The sequence below is a fragment of the Symphalangus syndactylus genome, chromosome 13 (genome assembly GCF_028878055.3).
Source record: "Symphalangus syndactylus isolate Jambi chromosome 13, NHGRI_mSymSyn1-v2.1_pri, whole genome shotgun sequence".
NCBI lineage: Eukaryota > Metazoa > Chordata > Mammalia > Primates > Hylobatidae > Symphalangus > Symphalangus syndactylus.
In genome coordinates this window covers 25,325,046-25,338,676 of record NC_072435.2, presented here as the reverse complement: position 1 = coordinate 25,338,676, position 13,631 = coordinate 25,325,046, and the positions used below count along the sequence as shown (strand labels likewise).

The 13,631-nt window shown below is 46.4% G+C and overlaps 1 protein-coding gene across 1 annotated transcript; it reads left to right on the top strand.

Annotated features, from left to right (window-relative positions):
• The first annotated feature begins 245 nt into the window (after positions 1-245).
• On the top strand, positions 246-6,742 carry ERVV-2 (endogenous retrovirus group V member 2, envelope). The gene is made up of 2 exons (XM_055238934.1): positions 246-464; positions 3,911-6,742. The coding sequence occupies exon 2, from the start codon at positions 4,297-4,299 to the stop codon at positions 5,908-5,910; it is 1,614 nt and encodes a 537-aa protein (XP_055094909.1). The 5' UTR covers positions 246-464; positions 3,911-4,296; the 3' UTR covers positions 5,911-6,742.
• The last annotated feature ends 6,889 nt before the right edge of the window (positions 6,743-13,631 follow it).

Here is a 13,631-nt window from a genome sequence, read left to right as displayed (position 1 = left end):
ACAGAGGGAGACTCCATCTCAAAAAAAAAAAAAAAAAGAAAAAAATAAAAAGAAAATAAAAGCCACACCCCTGGGTGGAGACTTGAGATGCTAAGGAGACTGTGATGTGTGCACGGACAGTCACAGCACATTCCTGCCCAAAGGACTTCCCAGAACATGCTGACCAATAATGCCTGTGCACAGCCCCTTCATGAATAATCATGTCAGGTTCTCATTAAAAGGGTCAGGCCAGCATTAGTAAGGACAGACTCCTTCTTTTCAGGAGCCCGCTCTGTTCTGTCGTTCAGGGTGTCTCTTCTTTCTGAGCTCGCATCTCTTTAAATGAACGGCATTTACCCTTTAACTCTTTCTGCGCATCTCTTGACTGAATCCAAGAAGACCGAGAACCAGAGGACTTCCACACCCCTCTGGGTAACATCTGGTGTTTTCACCTGGTTACGTGGTTACCTCGCCTGGTTATCCGGGTAAGTGCCGAAAAGCTGGTGCCAGATTCTCTGGTTGATGACCTCTGCTTCTTTCTGCACTGAAGAACCTCCTGCCCTAATGCAGTTCTGGCAGCTTTAAGGGGAGGGGTTTTTCCTCTCAGGCTCTGTTCACTAACAACTGCCCAGTCCCATTTCCCTTCAGCCACTGTCACTCTGCTCCTGCTGGCTGGTTTCTCAGCTCACCCTGAGGGGTGACAAGCAGAGGAGGGAGGACTTTAAACTCCACACTGAGTAGATCTGAGACACACAGTGACCCTCCCTGCAGGAGGCTTATGAAGGTGGCAGGGAATATGCCTGGCTGTGCAGTGACTGGGGAGCTTCATTTTTTATTTTTTATTTTTTTATTTTTTGGGACAGAGTCTCACTCTGTCGCCCAGGCTGGAGTGCTGTGGTGTGATCTTGGCTCACTGCAACCTCCGCCTCCGGGGTTCAAGCGATTCTTCTGCCTCAGCCTCCCAAGTAGCTGGGATTAACAGGCGTGTGCCACCATGCACGGCTAATTTTTGTATTTTTAGTATAGACGGGGTATCACCATATTGGCCAGGCTGGTCTCGAACTCCTGACCTCGTGATCCGCCCACCTCGGCCTCCCAAAGTGCTGGGATTATAGGCGTGAGCCACCGCGCCTGGCACATATCTTTTAACTAAAACTACCATCCTGTGTTAAGTCAGCTCTTATACTTGCCGTTCATGGCCGTTCACTCCCCTGAACACAATATGCCCCCACCACTGATTAATCTCCCAGGTCACTCTGCTTACTCTTTGCTGTCCCTCTCCTTGCTGTGGGGATTTCATGAATTCTTCCTGTGGGTGCAAGCCTCTTGCAGGGCCTGCTCATCCAGGACCTGCTGCGTTTGCTTCACTCAGGCGCCAGAGTCCTTTGAGGGCCTATGCTGATGTTTACACCTTTTTCCTCAGAAATGAGACTCAGCTTTCTCCTTTCCCTTGCCTCCTTTTTCACCGGAGGGACCAGCACTGGCAGGATGCCTGCTTAAAGAAATCTCTCATTTTGGCCGGGCACGGTGGCTCATGCCTGTAATCCCAGCACTCTGAGAGGTTGAGGGGGGTGGATCACCTGAGGGCAGGAGTTCAAGACCAGCCTGGACAACATGGTGAAACCTCGTCTCTACTAAATATACAAAAATTAGCCAGGTGTGGTGGTGCACGCTTGTAATCCCAGCTACTTGGGAGGCTGAGGCAGGAGAATCGCTTGAACCCGGGAGGCAGACGTTGCAGTGAGCCAAGATCACGCCATTGCACTCCAGCCTGGGCAACAAGAGTGAAACTCTTGTCTCAAAAACAAAAAAAAAAGAAATCCCTCATTTATTATTGGGTCCTTCTCCACCTGCCTACTCTTCGAGAATGCCTCATTCTGTGACTCCTCAACAGAACTGCCTGGCTCCTCCAGAGGGTCACCTGTGACCACTTCCTTACTCCCTAGTTTCTCTGTACAACCAGGGTTTCCAATGGGCCACAGGGGACTTCTTTCTCCACCTCATTAGGCCATTGTAACAGACCCATGAAGTACTCAGGTCCTTTTTGCTTTTTGTTGAATAAGCTGATAGAAAATGCTTCTCACATTCCCCTTGATGTTTATGTGATCATATAACGGACCTAAAAAACCAGAATCAACAGCCCAGTTCACTAACTCTGAGCCCTAGGGGGGCTTCCATGCCTTTTAAGCATTTTTTTCTGTATAATCCCCAAGGAACCTTTTAAGAGTGGGGGAAGATATCATCTTTTCCATTCCTGTAATCATTAGTATTAGCCCGATATCATTATGTATTAAGAAGACCTAGGCCAGGCGCATTGGCTCACGCTTGTAATCCCAGCACTTTGGGAGGCCAAGGTGGGCGGATCACCTAAGGTTGCGAGTTTGAGACCAGCCTGATCAACATGGAGAAACCCTGTATCGGCCGGGCACGGTGGCTGACGCCTACAATCCCAGCACTTTGGGAGGCCAAGGAGGGCAGATCACAAGGTCAGGAGTTCGAGACCAGCCTGGCCAATATGGTGGAACCCTGTCTCTACTAAAAAATTAGCCCGGCCTGGTGGCATGGATCTGTAATCCGAGCTATTCAGGCGGCTGAGGCAGAAGAATCGCTTGAACCCCAGACACAGAGGTTGCAGTGAGCTGAGATCGTGCCACTGCACTCCAGCCTGGGCAACAAGAAAGAAACTGTCTCAAAAAAAAAAAAAAAAAAGGACTTTAGAAGTCCATTCTCTGCAGAATTCAGCAGGGGCACAACTACTGGGCTTCCTGCAGAACGAAGGTCACTGGGATATGAGAGAAGAGAACTACTCTCACGGCAGACATTCTTCCACCCGGCCTTACCCAACACAGAAGAGTGGAAGGCATCGCTGCTGGGCATCAGACCCAGGAAATCTAAGAAATCCTTCTGAGCAAAACAATAGGAAGGAATGCAAACAGCAGAGCACATGGTAGGGCTAATTCCAGAGCTCCAAGGTGAAGGACACTTCACCCTTGCAGGGAGAGGCATGAGACACCTCATTTAGGTCAAGGATTGGAATGCCTGACCTTCATGAGTCACCAAATAGGTAAAGGGACACTTCCTCTATCCTGCATTCTCCCTTGTCTTGTCTTTCAGACGGGTAATCAGATCTTTATATCCCAGGATTCCCCTCCTGGATCCCCTTGGAATCTGGGATAAGGTTGATCCCCAGATTGTAAAACGAAAGAGACTGATTTTCCTTTGCAATATAGTTTGGTCAGAATATGAACTAGAAGGGCCAAAGGTGGGGAGCTTAAATGTTAATACCATATTCCAGCTTGACCTTTACTGCCAACGCCAACACACATGGTCAGAGGTCCCTTATGTGAAAATCCTCATGATCTCATGGGAAAACCCTGATTTTTGTAAAGGCTGCAAAACAGGCTCAAAAAGAAAAAAAAAAGAAAGAAAAGAAAAAAGAAAAAAAAAAAACAGCCAAGCATAGTGGCTCACACCTGTAATCCTAGCACTTTGGGAGGCCAAGGTGGGCCGATCACCCGTAGTCAGGAGTTTGAGACCAGCCTGGCCAACATGGTGAAACCCCATCTCTACTAAAAATACAAAAAAATTAGCCAGGCATGGTGGCGGTCCCTTGTAATCCCAGCTACTCAAGAGGCTTAGGCAGGAGAATCGCTTGAACCTGGGAGGCGGAGGTTGCGGTGAGCCAAGATCGCGCCATTGCACTCCAGCCTGGGCAACAAGAGCAAAACTCCGTCTCAGAAAGAAAAAAAAAATACAAGCCATTCAGGAGTTTGGACAAAAGGTACTGCCTGCCACTGACCCGTCCAGTAATCAACACCCATTATACCAACCAGGGTCAAAAAACCTGATCAAAACATGGAGAGACGGGTCATCTGGGTCTCAACTCCCTTATGGAAAGGCCCCTTTACTGTTGTACTTTCCACCCCAACAGCTGTCAACATTTCTGGCATCTCCAGTTGGATACATCAGTCCCGAGTAAAACTGTAGGAAGGTCCTGAAGAACCACAGAAGAACAACAGAATTCAGCACCTGAGCATTCTTGTGAGCCACTGGAGAACTTAAAATTCCGCTTCAAGTGAAAAGATAAGTAAAGCCTTCTCTCTGTTCACCCAGAACTAAAGTCAATCTCAGTACAGGGAATCTTGGTTGCGGTGGCATTGGTTATTCTCCTGATTTTGACCCACACTTGCATGCCACCTGACGTCCCGATAACAGCCTGTTTTCTCACTAAACACTCCGTCTAACCATTTCATTATTTGTCTCTCCTGTTTTCACCACTTTCCTTTTGCTTTCACAAAGCTTAAGGGAGAATCAGCTATGACAGAGAAATTCCTTTTCCTCTATCTTTCCCTCCTTCCCATGCCCCTACCCTCACAGGCACAATGGAGTGAAAATTCCCTTGTCAATTTTTCCAAAATAATTGCTTCGGGAAACCATCTAAGCAACTGTTGGATCTGTCACAACTTCATCACCAGGTCCGCATCTTACCAATATATTTTGGTAAGAAATTTTTCTTTAAACCTAACATTTGGTTCAGGAATCCCCGAAGGCCAACATAAATCTGTTCCGCTCCAGGTTTCGCTTGCTAACTCAGCGCACCAAGTCCCCTGTCTGGATCTCACTCCACCTTTCAATCAAAGCTCTAAAACTTCTTTCTATTTCTACAACTGCTCTTCTCTAAACCAAACCTGTTGTCCATGCCCTGAAGGACACTGTGACAGGAAGAACACCTCTGAGGAGGGATTCCCCAGTCCCACCATCCATCCCATGAGCTTTTCCCCAGCAGGCTGCCACCCTAACTTGACTCACTGGTGTCCAGCTAGCCATAAACAAATGAACGATTATCGAGACAAGTCACCCCAAAACCGCTGTGCAGCTTGGGAAGGAAAACAGCTAATCACATGGAGGGTTCTATATTCGCTTCCCAAGGCATACACTGTCCCCACATGGCCAAAAACTACTGTTCCCCTGGGAGGGCCTCTATCCCCTACGTGCAATCAATCTATTCCAGCAGCGTGGAAATCGCAGTTACACAAGTGGTTCGACAGCCACGTCCCCCGGTGGGCCTGTACCCCTCCCGGCTATGTATTTTTATGTGGACCACAAAAAAATAAACTGCCCTCTGACGGAAGTCCTAAGAGAACCTATTCAACCCCCGCCGTGGCAAACCTCTATACTTGCATCAATAACATCCAACATACGGGGGAATGTGCTGTGGGACTTTTGGGACCACGGGGGATAGGTGTGACCATTTATAACACCACCCAACCCAGACAGAAAAGAGCTCTGGGTCTAATACTGGCAGGGATGGGAGCAGCCGTAGGAATGCTCGCCCCATGGGGAGGGTTCACTTATCATGATGTCACCCTCAGAAACCTCTCCAGACAAATAGAAAACATAGCCAAGAGTACCAGAGATAGCATCTCTAAACTCAAGGCCTCCATAGATTCTCTAGCAAACGTAGTCATGGACAACAGATTGGCCTTAGATTACCTCTTAGCAGAGCAGGGTGGAGTCTGTGCAGTGATCAATAAATCCTGTTGCGTTTATGTCAATAACAGTGGGGCGATAGAGGAGGATATAAAAAAGATCTATGACGAGGCTACGTGGCTCCATGACTTTGGAAAAGGAGGTGCTTCAGCAAGGGCCATTTGGGAGGCTGTGAAGTCTGCCCTCCCCTCCCTCAACTGGTTTGTCCCTTTACTGGGACCGGCAACAGTTATACTCTTACTTTTCCTCTTTGGCCCTTGTTTCTTTAATTTACTGGTTAAGTGTGTCTCTTCTAGGATAAAGCAATTTCACATGAAGTCCCCCAAAACGGAAAGACATCAGCTATCTGTCATCGGAGGCCCCAGCACCTATAAGCACATCTCCCCCTTGGATGCCAGTGGGCAAAGATTCCGGGAAGCTACAGAGGAATTTCCTCTCTGAGACAGAGCAAGAGAGGGAGACCCTGATGACTTCTTCGCCCCATGTCAGCAGGAAGTAGTTACAGAAGACCCACGACGTCCTTACACCCAAAGCTTTTCAGGGTCCCCATCTCTTGAGGAGGGAAATATTAGGGTAGGCAGGTAGGCAGGCATGAGCAGGCAGGAGAGCCCTTGGGAAAGGAACCTTTAGAAACGCAGCCCATTGATAGCTTCCTTGGTGATGCTGCCCAAAGACAGCCAGCACTTCTCTAATAACCCATCCTAGAACAGCCTTTTGCTTTTTTTTTTTTTTTTTTTTTTCGAGACAAGTTCTTGCTCTGTCTCCCAGGCTGCAGTGCAATGGTGCGATCTCAGCTCACTGCAACCTCCAACTCCCAGGTTCCATTGATTCTCCTGTTCCAGCCTCCTGGGTAGCTGGGACTACAGGCATGGGCTGCCATGCCGGGCTAATTTTGCATTTTTAGTAGAGATGGGGTTTCACCATGTTGGTCAGGCTAATCTCAAACTCCTGACCTCAGGTGATCCGCCCGCCTCGGCCTCCTAAAGTGCTGGGATTATAGACGTGAGCCACTGCGCCTGGCTACTCTGAATGGCACATTCAGAGTACACTTCTGAATGGCACGTTCATGAATAATCATGCAGGGTTCTCATGAGAACATCTGCCCAGCCATTAGTAGGAGTAGACGCATCCTTTTGATCAGCCCACCCTGTTCTGTCTTTCTGGGTGTGCTGTTTTGATGACTTTAAAAGCCCCCATAAAAACTCAGGCACTAGCAGCTGGCTCATTCTTCTGATGTCCTCTCTTTTTAAATAAAGGTTACTTAACCCTTTAACTCTTTCTGTGTCTCCTGACTGAATTCCTTCCTTGAGGAAGACCAAGAACTGAAGGATTCCCCACCCCTCGTGGTAACCAAAGGTCTATGAAGGATTTAGTGCATCTAAAATAGTAAATACAGGCTGGGCGCGATGGCTCACACCTGTAATCCCAGCACCTTGGGAGGCTGAGGCAGGCGGATCACCTGAGGTCAGGAGTTTGAGACCAGCCTGGCCAAAATGGTGAAACCCCGTCTCTATTAAAAATACATATATTAGCCAAACATGGTGGCGGGCACCTGTAATCTCAGCTACTCGAGGGGGTGAGGCAGTAGAATCGCTCGAACCCGGGAGGCGGAGGTTGCAGTGGGCTGAGGTTGCACCACTGTACTCCAGCCTGGGCGACAGAGCAAGACTCCACCTCAAATAAATAAATAAATAGATAAATAAACTAGTAAATACAAACTGCACTCAACTGTCCAAGAAATACTCTTTATTTATTAAACGTTGGGAAAATATAATTAAAGGCAAAAAAATTTTCTCCTCACCCAGAAATCCTCTCCACAAAGGAAAACAATAAATTGATAATCCCAGCCCAGTTAGTGGCTGGTGAATGCCTCTACCTTAATCAATATATGTTTTGAAGCAGTCAGCATCTATTTTCTCATGAGAGATAACTCCAGAGAACCTGGTCTTTGCTTTCCCTGGTAGGTGAGGAATGCCTTAATCTTATCAGAAATACACAAATTGGTGCGGTAGCTCACGCCTGTAATCCCAGCACTTTGGGAGGCCGAGGCGGGTGGATCACGAGGTCAGGAGATCGAGACCATCCTGGCTAACATGGTGAAACCCCATCTCTACTAAAAATGCAAAAAATTAGCTGGGTGTGGTGGCGAGTGCCTGTAGTCCCAGCTACTCAGGAGGCTGAGGCAGGAGAATGGCGTGAACCCGGGAGGCGGAGCTTGCAGTGAGCCACGATTGCACCACTGCACTCCAGCCTGGGCGACACAGCGAGACTCTGTCTCAAAAAAAAAAAAAGAAATATATAAATTATCTGGTTTTGCACAATATTTACTAAATTTCTCTACTCACCCACTGTGAAGACAGCACAATTTGAAATGGACACCACTCGCTTGTAATGGACTCAGCTTCTGCTCCATAACAATTAATAGTAATAGCAATACTAAATGAAATATTAAGTAGTTTCATGTAAGTATGTATACAATTGATAGTTTGTTATTATTTTCAGTTTTGCAATTGGTACAAATTCCATAGAATAATTTTTTTTCTTTCTTTCTTTCTTTTTTTTGAGACTGAGTTTCGCTCGTGTTGCCCAGGCTGGAGTGCAATGGCGTGATCTCGGCTCACCGCAACCTCCGCCTCCCAGGTTCAAGCAATTCTCCTTCCTCAGCCTCGTGAGTAGCTGGGATTACAGGCATGCACCACCACCCCCACTAATTTTTTTGTATTTTTAGTAGAGGCGAAGTTTCTCCATGTTGGTCAGGCTGGTCTTGAACTCCCGACCTCAAGTGAACCGCCTGCCTCAGCCTCCCAAAGTGCTGGGATTACAGGTGTGAGCCACCGCGCCCGGGCTTTTTCTTCTTTCTGAGATGGAGTCTGGCTCTGTCACCGAAGCTAGAGTGCAGTGGCACAATCGTGGCTCACGGTAACCTTCAGTTCCCAGGTTCCAGCTATTCTCATGCGTCAGCCTCCCAAATAGCTGAGATTACAGGTGCCTGCTACCATACCAAGCTAATTGTTGTATGTTTTGTAGAGATGAGGTTTCACCATATTAGCCAGGCTGGTCTCAAACTCCTGACCTCGTGATCCGCCCGCCTCGGCCTCCCAAAGTCCTGGGATTACAGGCGTGAGCCACCTCGCCCGGCCTCTATCTTAATTTCTTCTGTGTTCATGAGCTTGTGGCAGACATGTGGCTCCTCACTGTCCTACCTAGGAATCGTGCCTTAGGAATTAGAGTTCGAATTGAAAGAAGCCACCTTAATGGTGTTTGGTTGTTGTTCATTCTCCTCCAGCTGGCAGGAGATAAGGACAGAGTCCCCGAAGCTGCTAGAGAGCTTAAGGTGAATATAAGACATTAAAACTTCATTTACTTGAAAAGCCAGTAGCCAGGAAGCTGCTCAAGATTAATGCCAATGATGTCTTGCTTCCTGGCATTCAGGAACATTCTTTTCCCCTAACCCTGACTCTTTCCTCCCTCTCTATCCCAATCTCAGTCACCTTAAGGAAATGTTGAGTATTCTGAACATTTTGGGGGAAAAGAGAGATTCAAACTTTTGTAGCTCTGTTGGTAAGAGGTCTCACAACCACCATCAGAGGAGAAATGTTAGGTGCAGGAGTGTCTCAAACCACCAAGACCTGTGGGGCCAAGCATATATGGGACCCAAAGGAAGAAGCCATTGAGCCTCAGGACCCTCCAGATGCTGGGAGGTACATGGAACAACAAGCAGTATTATGCTTGTATCAAGCACTCAAGGACAAAATGACGCCACCTAGCTGTCCCAGCCTTCCCTGACATGATTTTCACCTATGGCTCTGGGTTTCTTTGGGGACCTTCAACATAAATCTAATTCCTCCTTCTCCTTCATAAATTCAAAATAAGAATAGGTTTGCTAACAGTCTTTTTTTTTTTTTTTTTTGAGACGGAGTGTTGCTCTTATTGCCAAGGCTGGAGTGCAGTGGCGCGATCTCAGCTCACTGCAATCTTCACCTCCTGGGTTCAAGTGATTCTCCTGCTTAGCCTCCCAAGTAGCTGGACTGCAGGTGCCCACCACCATGCCCAGCTAACTTTTTGTATTTTTAGTAGAGATGGGATTTCACCGTGTTGGCCAGGCTGGTCTTGAACTTCTGACCTTAGGTGATCTGCCCACCTCAGCCTCCCAAAGTGTTGGGATTACAGGCTTGAGCCACCACCCCCAGCCTGCTAGCAGTCTTTTTTAAAAGACTGGTGCCACTCCTGTTTACAAGACGATAAGAAGGCACCAAGACCTGCACCCACCAGAACCCCACCCCAGAACCGACCTCCAGTGAAACCATGCACACAGTCTCCAGAAGGTGCCCCCACCCCTGACACAGCGGCATTGTCTCTGCCACTGTGGTGAATGCCCGCAGGGAGGCAGGGAACGCAGCACTCACTAACACTTTGCTGCCGCTGCTGCACTTCAGCTCCTGCAGCACAGATTACAAACCTCGAGAAGCCAGGGAACAAAGTCGGTGTGCAATACAAGTTTCTGAGATTTAGAGCATGCACTCCAGGAGTTGGGAGCTGAGCACTGGTGCCCCTAAAATCTTCCAGAAACAAAGCCGGTTGGCTAAATCCACCTTATACCACAATCAAATGCTCAAGGTCATCAAATAGAATAAAAGAAAAGGCCGGGCACAGTGGCTCATGCCCATAATCCCACTTTTGGAGTCTGAGGTGGGCAGATCACTTGAGGTCAGGAGTTCAAGACCAGCCTGGCCAACATGGTGAAACCCTGTCTCTACTAAAAATACAAAAATTAGCTAGGCGTGTGGGTGGCACACAAGCCTAGCTAATATATATATTGGCCTATATATATATATATATATATATATAGGCCAATATATATATTGGCATATATATATATTGGCATATATATATATTGGCATATATATATATAGGCCTATATATATATATATATATATATAGGCCTATATATATATATATATATATAGGCCTATATATATATATATATATATATGCCAATAAAGCCTACTCGATCATGTTGGGTAAGCTTTTTGATGTGCTGCTGGATTCAGTTTGCTAGTATTTGGTCGAGGATTTTTGTATCAATATTCATCAAGGATATTATCCCTGAGATGCAAGGTTGGTTCAACATACGCAAATCAATAAATGCGATTCATCACATGAACAGAACTAAGGACAAAACCCACATGATTATCTCAATAGCTGCAGAAAAAACTTTTCAGGTCAGGTGCAGTGGCTCACGCCTGTAATCCAAGCACTTTGGGAGGCCGAGACAGATCACCTGAGGTTGGGAGTTCGAGACCAGCCTGACCAACATGGAGAAACCTCATCTCTACTAAAAAAATACAAAATTAGCCAGGCATGGTGGCACATGCCTGTAATCCCAGCTATTCAGGAGGCTGAGGCAGGAGAATTGCTTGAATCCAGGAGGCGGAGGTTGCAGTGAGCCGAGATCACTCCATTGCGCTCCAGTCTGGGCAACAAGAGTGAAACTCTGTCTCAAAAAAAAGAAAAAACTATTGATAAAATTTAACATCACTTCATGTTAAAAACCCTCAATAAACTAGGTATTGAAGAATACCTCAATTTATTTATTATTTATTTATTTTTACTTTTTTTTTGAGACAGAGTCTCACTCTGTCGCTCAGACTGGCAGGCAGTGGCACGATCTTGGCTCACTACAACCCTCACCTCCTGGGCTCAGGTGATCCTTGCACCTCAGCATCCTGAGTAGCTGGGATTATAAGCATACGCCACCATGCCCAGCTAATTTTTGTCTTTTTAGTATATAAGGGGTTTTGCTATGTTGGCCAGGCTGGTCTTAAGCTCCTGGCCTCAAGGGATCCACCTGCCTCCACTTCCCAAAGTGTTGGGATTAGAGGCGTTAGCCACCACACCTGGCGCCTGTTAATTTTTAAATGTTTCTGTAGAGATGGGGTCTCCCTATGTTGCCCACGCTGGTCTTGAATTCCTGGGCTCAAGCCATCCTCTTGCCTTGGCCTACCAAAGTCCTAAGATTATAGGCATGAGCTGGCCTTGAATTCCACGGCTGAAGCAATCCTCCTGTCTTGGCCTACCAAAGTGCTAGGATTATAGGCATGAGCCATCACGACCAGCCCGGAACACTTAATGGAAGCCCAATAGGAAAATGTGACACCTCTTCACCAGGGGCTCTATCCTGGCATGATGTGTCATCGCTGCAAAGAAATCCCCAAATACTGATTTTTCCTGGGGGAAGGAGAGTATGAGAACATCCATCAACCATTCTGATTTTTCAAGGGACTGGTAAAGGAACAAGTTTCTATCTTGGTGGAATATAAGCACTGAAAGTAACAGCACCAGGTCAGGGAGCCACTGAGAATAAAGGCAATCAGCCTTAGTGTGGTGGCTCATGCCTGTAATCCTAGCACTTTGGGAGGCCGAGGTGGGCAGATCACTTAAGCCTGGGAGTTCAAGACCAGCATAACATAGTAAGACCCCCATCTCCGCAAAAAAAAAAAAAAAGCTGGTCATGGTGGCTCATGTCTGTGGTCCCAGCTACTTGGAAGGCTAAAGTGGGAGGGTTGCCTTAGCTCAGGAGGTAGAGGCTGAAGTGAACCATGACTGCATCACTGCACTCCAGCCTGTGTGACAGAGCGAGACTGTCTCAAAAAAAAAAAAAAAAAGAATAAATGCAATCAACATAATTCAATATCTGTGGTAACATCGGCAAGATACTAGGTGCAGATCCAGCCCACAATTTACTATAGCATCACAGAGGCTGCAGAGTATCAGGTAGACAACAGGGGTCCTCCCAGATACAAACTGGCAAAATCTCTTCAGTGAGATTACAGGCAAAAGCCTAGAGAGGATGCATCCTCAGAAAAGAGAGAGAGGCCTCCAGAATGTCTAGTCAGGCTGAATAAAGTGTGTCCTCCTTGAACAAAGACAGACGCCAAAAACTGAGCAAAGTGGATGATTTGTGAGATGCTGAAATTGAAATCCCAACAGAAGATTAACCAGATATACATAGAGAAAAGGAAACATGACCCATACAAAAGAACAAGTTAAATTACCACAAACTGACATTAAAGAAACAAAGAGATATTAATTACTAAACAAAGAACTCAAAATAAGAGTCATAAGATACTCAAAGAATCAAGAGAACACACATAGACAACCACAGGAAGTCAGGAAAACAAGGTATAAACAAAATGAGATGGTTAACAACGAGAAACCATGAAGAAGAAACACCAAGAGATTCTAGCATCTGCGCTCAGTGGCTCACACCTGTAATCCCAGCACTTTGGGAGGCCAAGGCAGAAGGATCCCTTGAGGCCAGGAGTTCAAGACTTGTCTGGGAAACATGGTGAAACTCTGTCTCTACCAAAAAAATACAAACAGTTAGCTGGGCGTGGTGGCACACGCCTGTGGTCCTAGCTAGTAGGGAGGCTGACTTGGGAGGATCACTTGAGCCTGGGAGGTGGAGGTTGCTGTGAGCCAGGATCACACTACTGCACTCCAACCTGGGTGAGAGTAAGATCCTGTCTCAAAAAAAAAAAAAAAAAAAAAAATTATAGAGCTGAAAAACATAATAATTGAATTGAAAAACATATGAGAGATACTAAAAAACTGTCTTGATCAAGTAGAAGAAACAAACAGTTAAAAAAAACCAAGAAGAAAAAATAAAGCCATCCTAAGGAAATTAAAGTAATCCATCATGTATACTACCTACATGTCACAGTACAAAAGAGGATAACAGACTACTAGGATAAAATATATGCCAATACAGGGCAACTGCAATCCCAGCTACTCAGGAGGCTGAGCCAGAAGAATCACTTAAACTTGGAAGGCGGAGGTTGTAGTGAGCCGAGATCGCGCCATTGGACTCCAGCTGAGGCAACAAGAGTGAGACTCCATTTCAAAAACAACAACAACAACAATATATATATATATATATACACACATATGCCAATAAAGTAAGATAATGCAGAATGAATAAATCTCTAGAAATATATAACTTACTGCCAGGCGCAGTGGCTCATGCCTGTAATCCCAGTACTTTGGGAGGCTGAGGCGGGTGGATCACGAGATCAAGAGTTCAAGACCAGCCTGACAAACACAGTGAAACCCTGTCTCTACTAAAAATACAAAAATTAGACAGGGATGGTGGTGCGTGCCTG

What these genes read in the sequence shown, in the direction of transcription:
- ERVV-2 (XM_055238934.1), top strand. Translation starts at nt 4,297, where the DNA reads ATGACAGAGAAATTCCTTTTCCTCTATCTTTCCCTCCTTCCCATGCCC.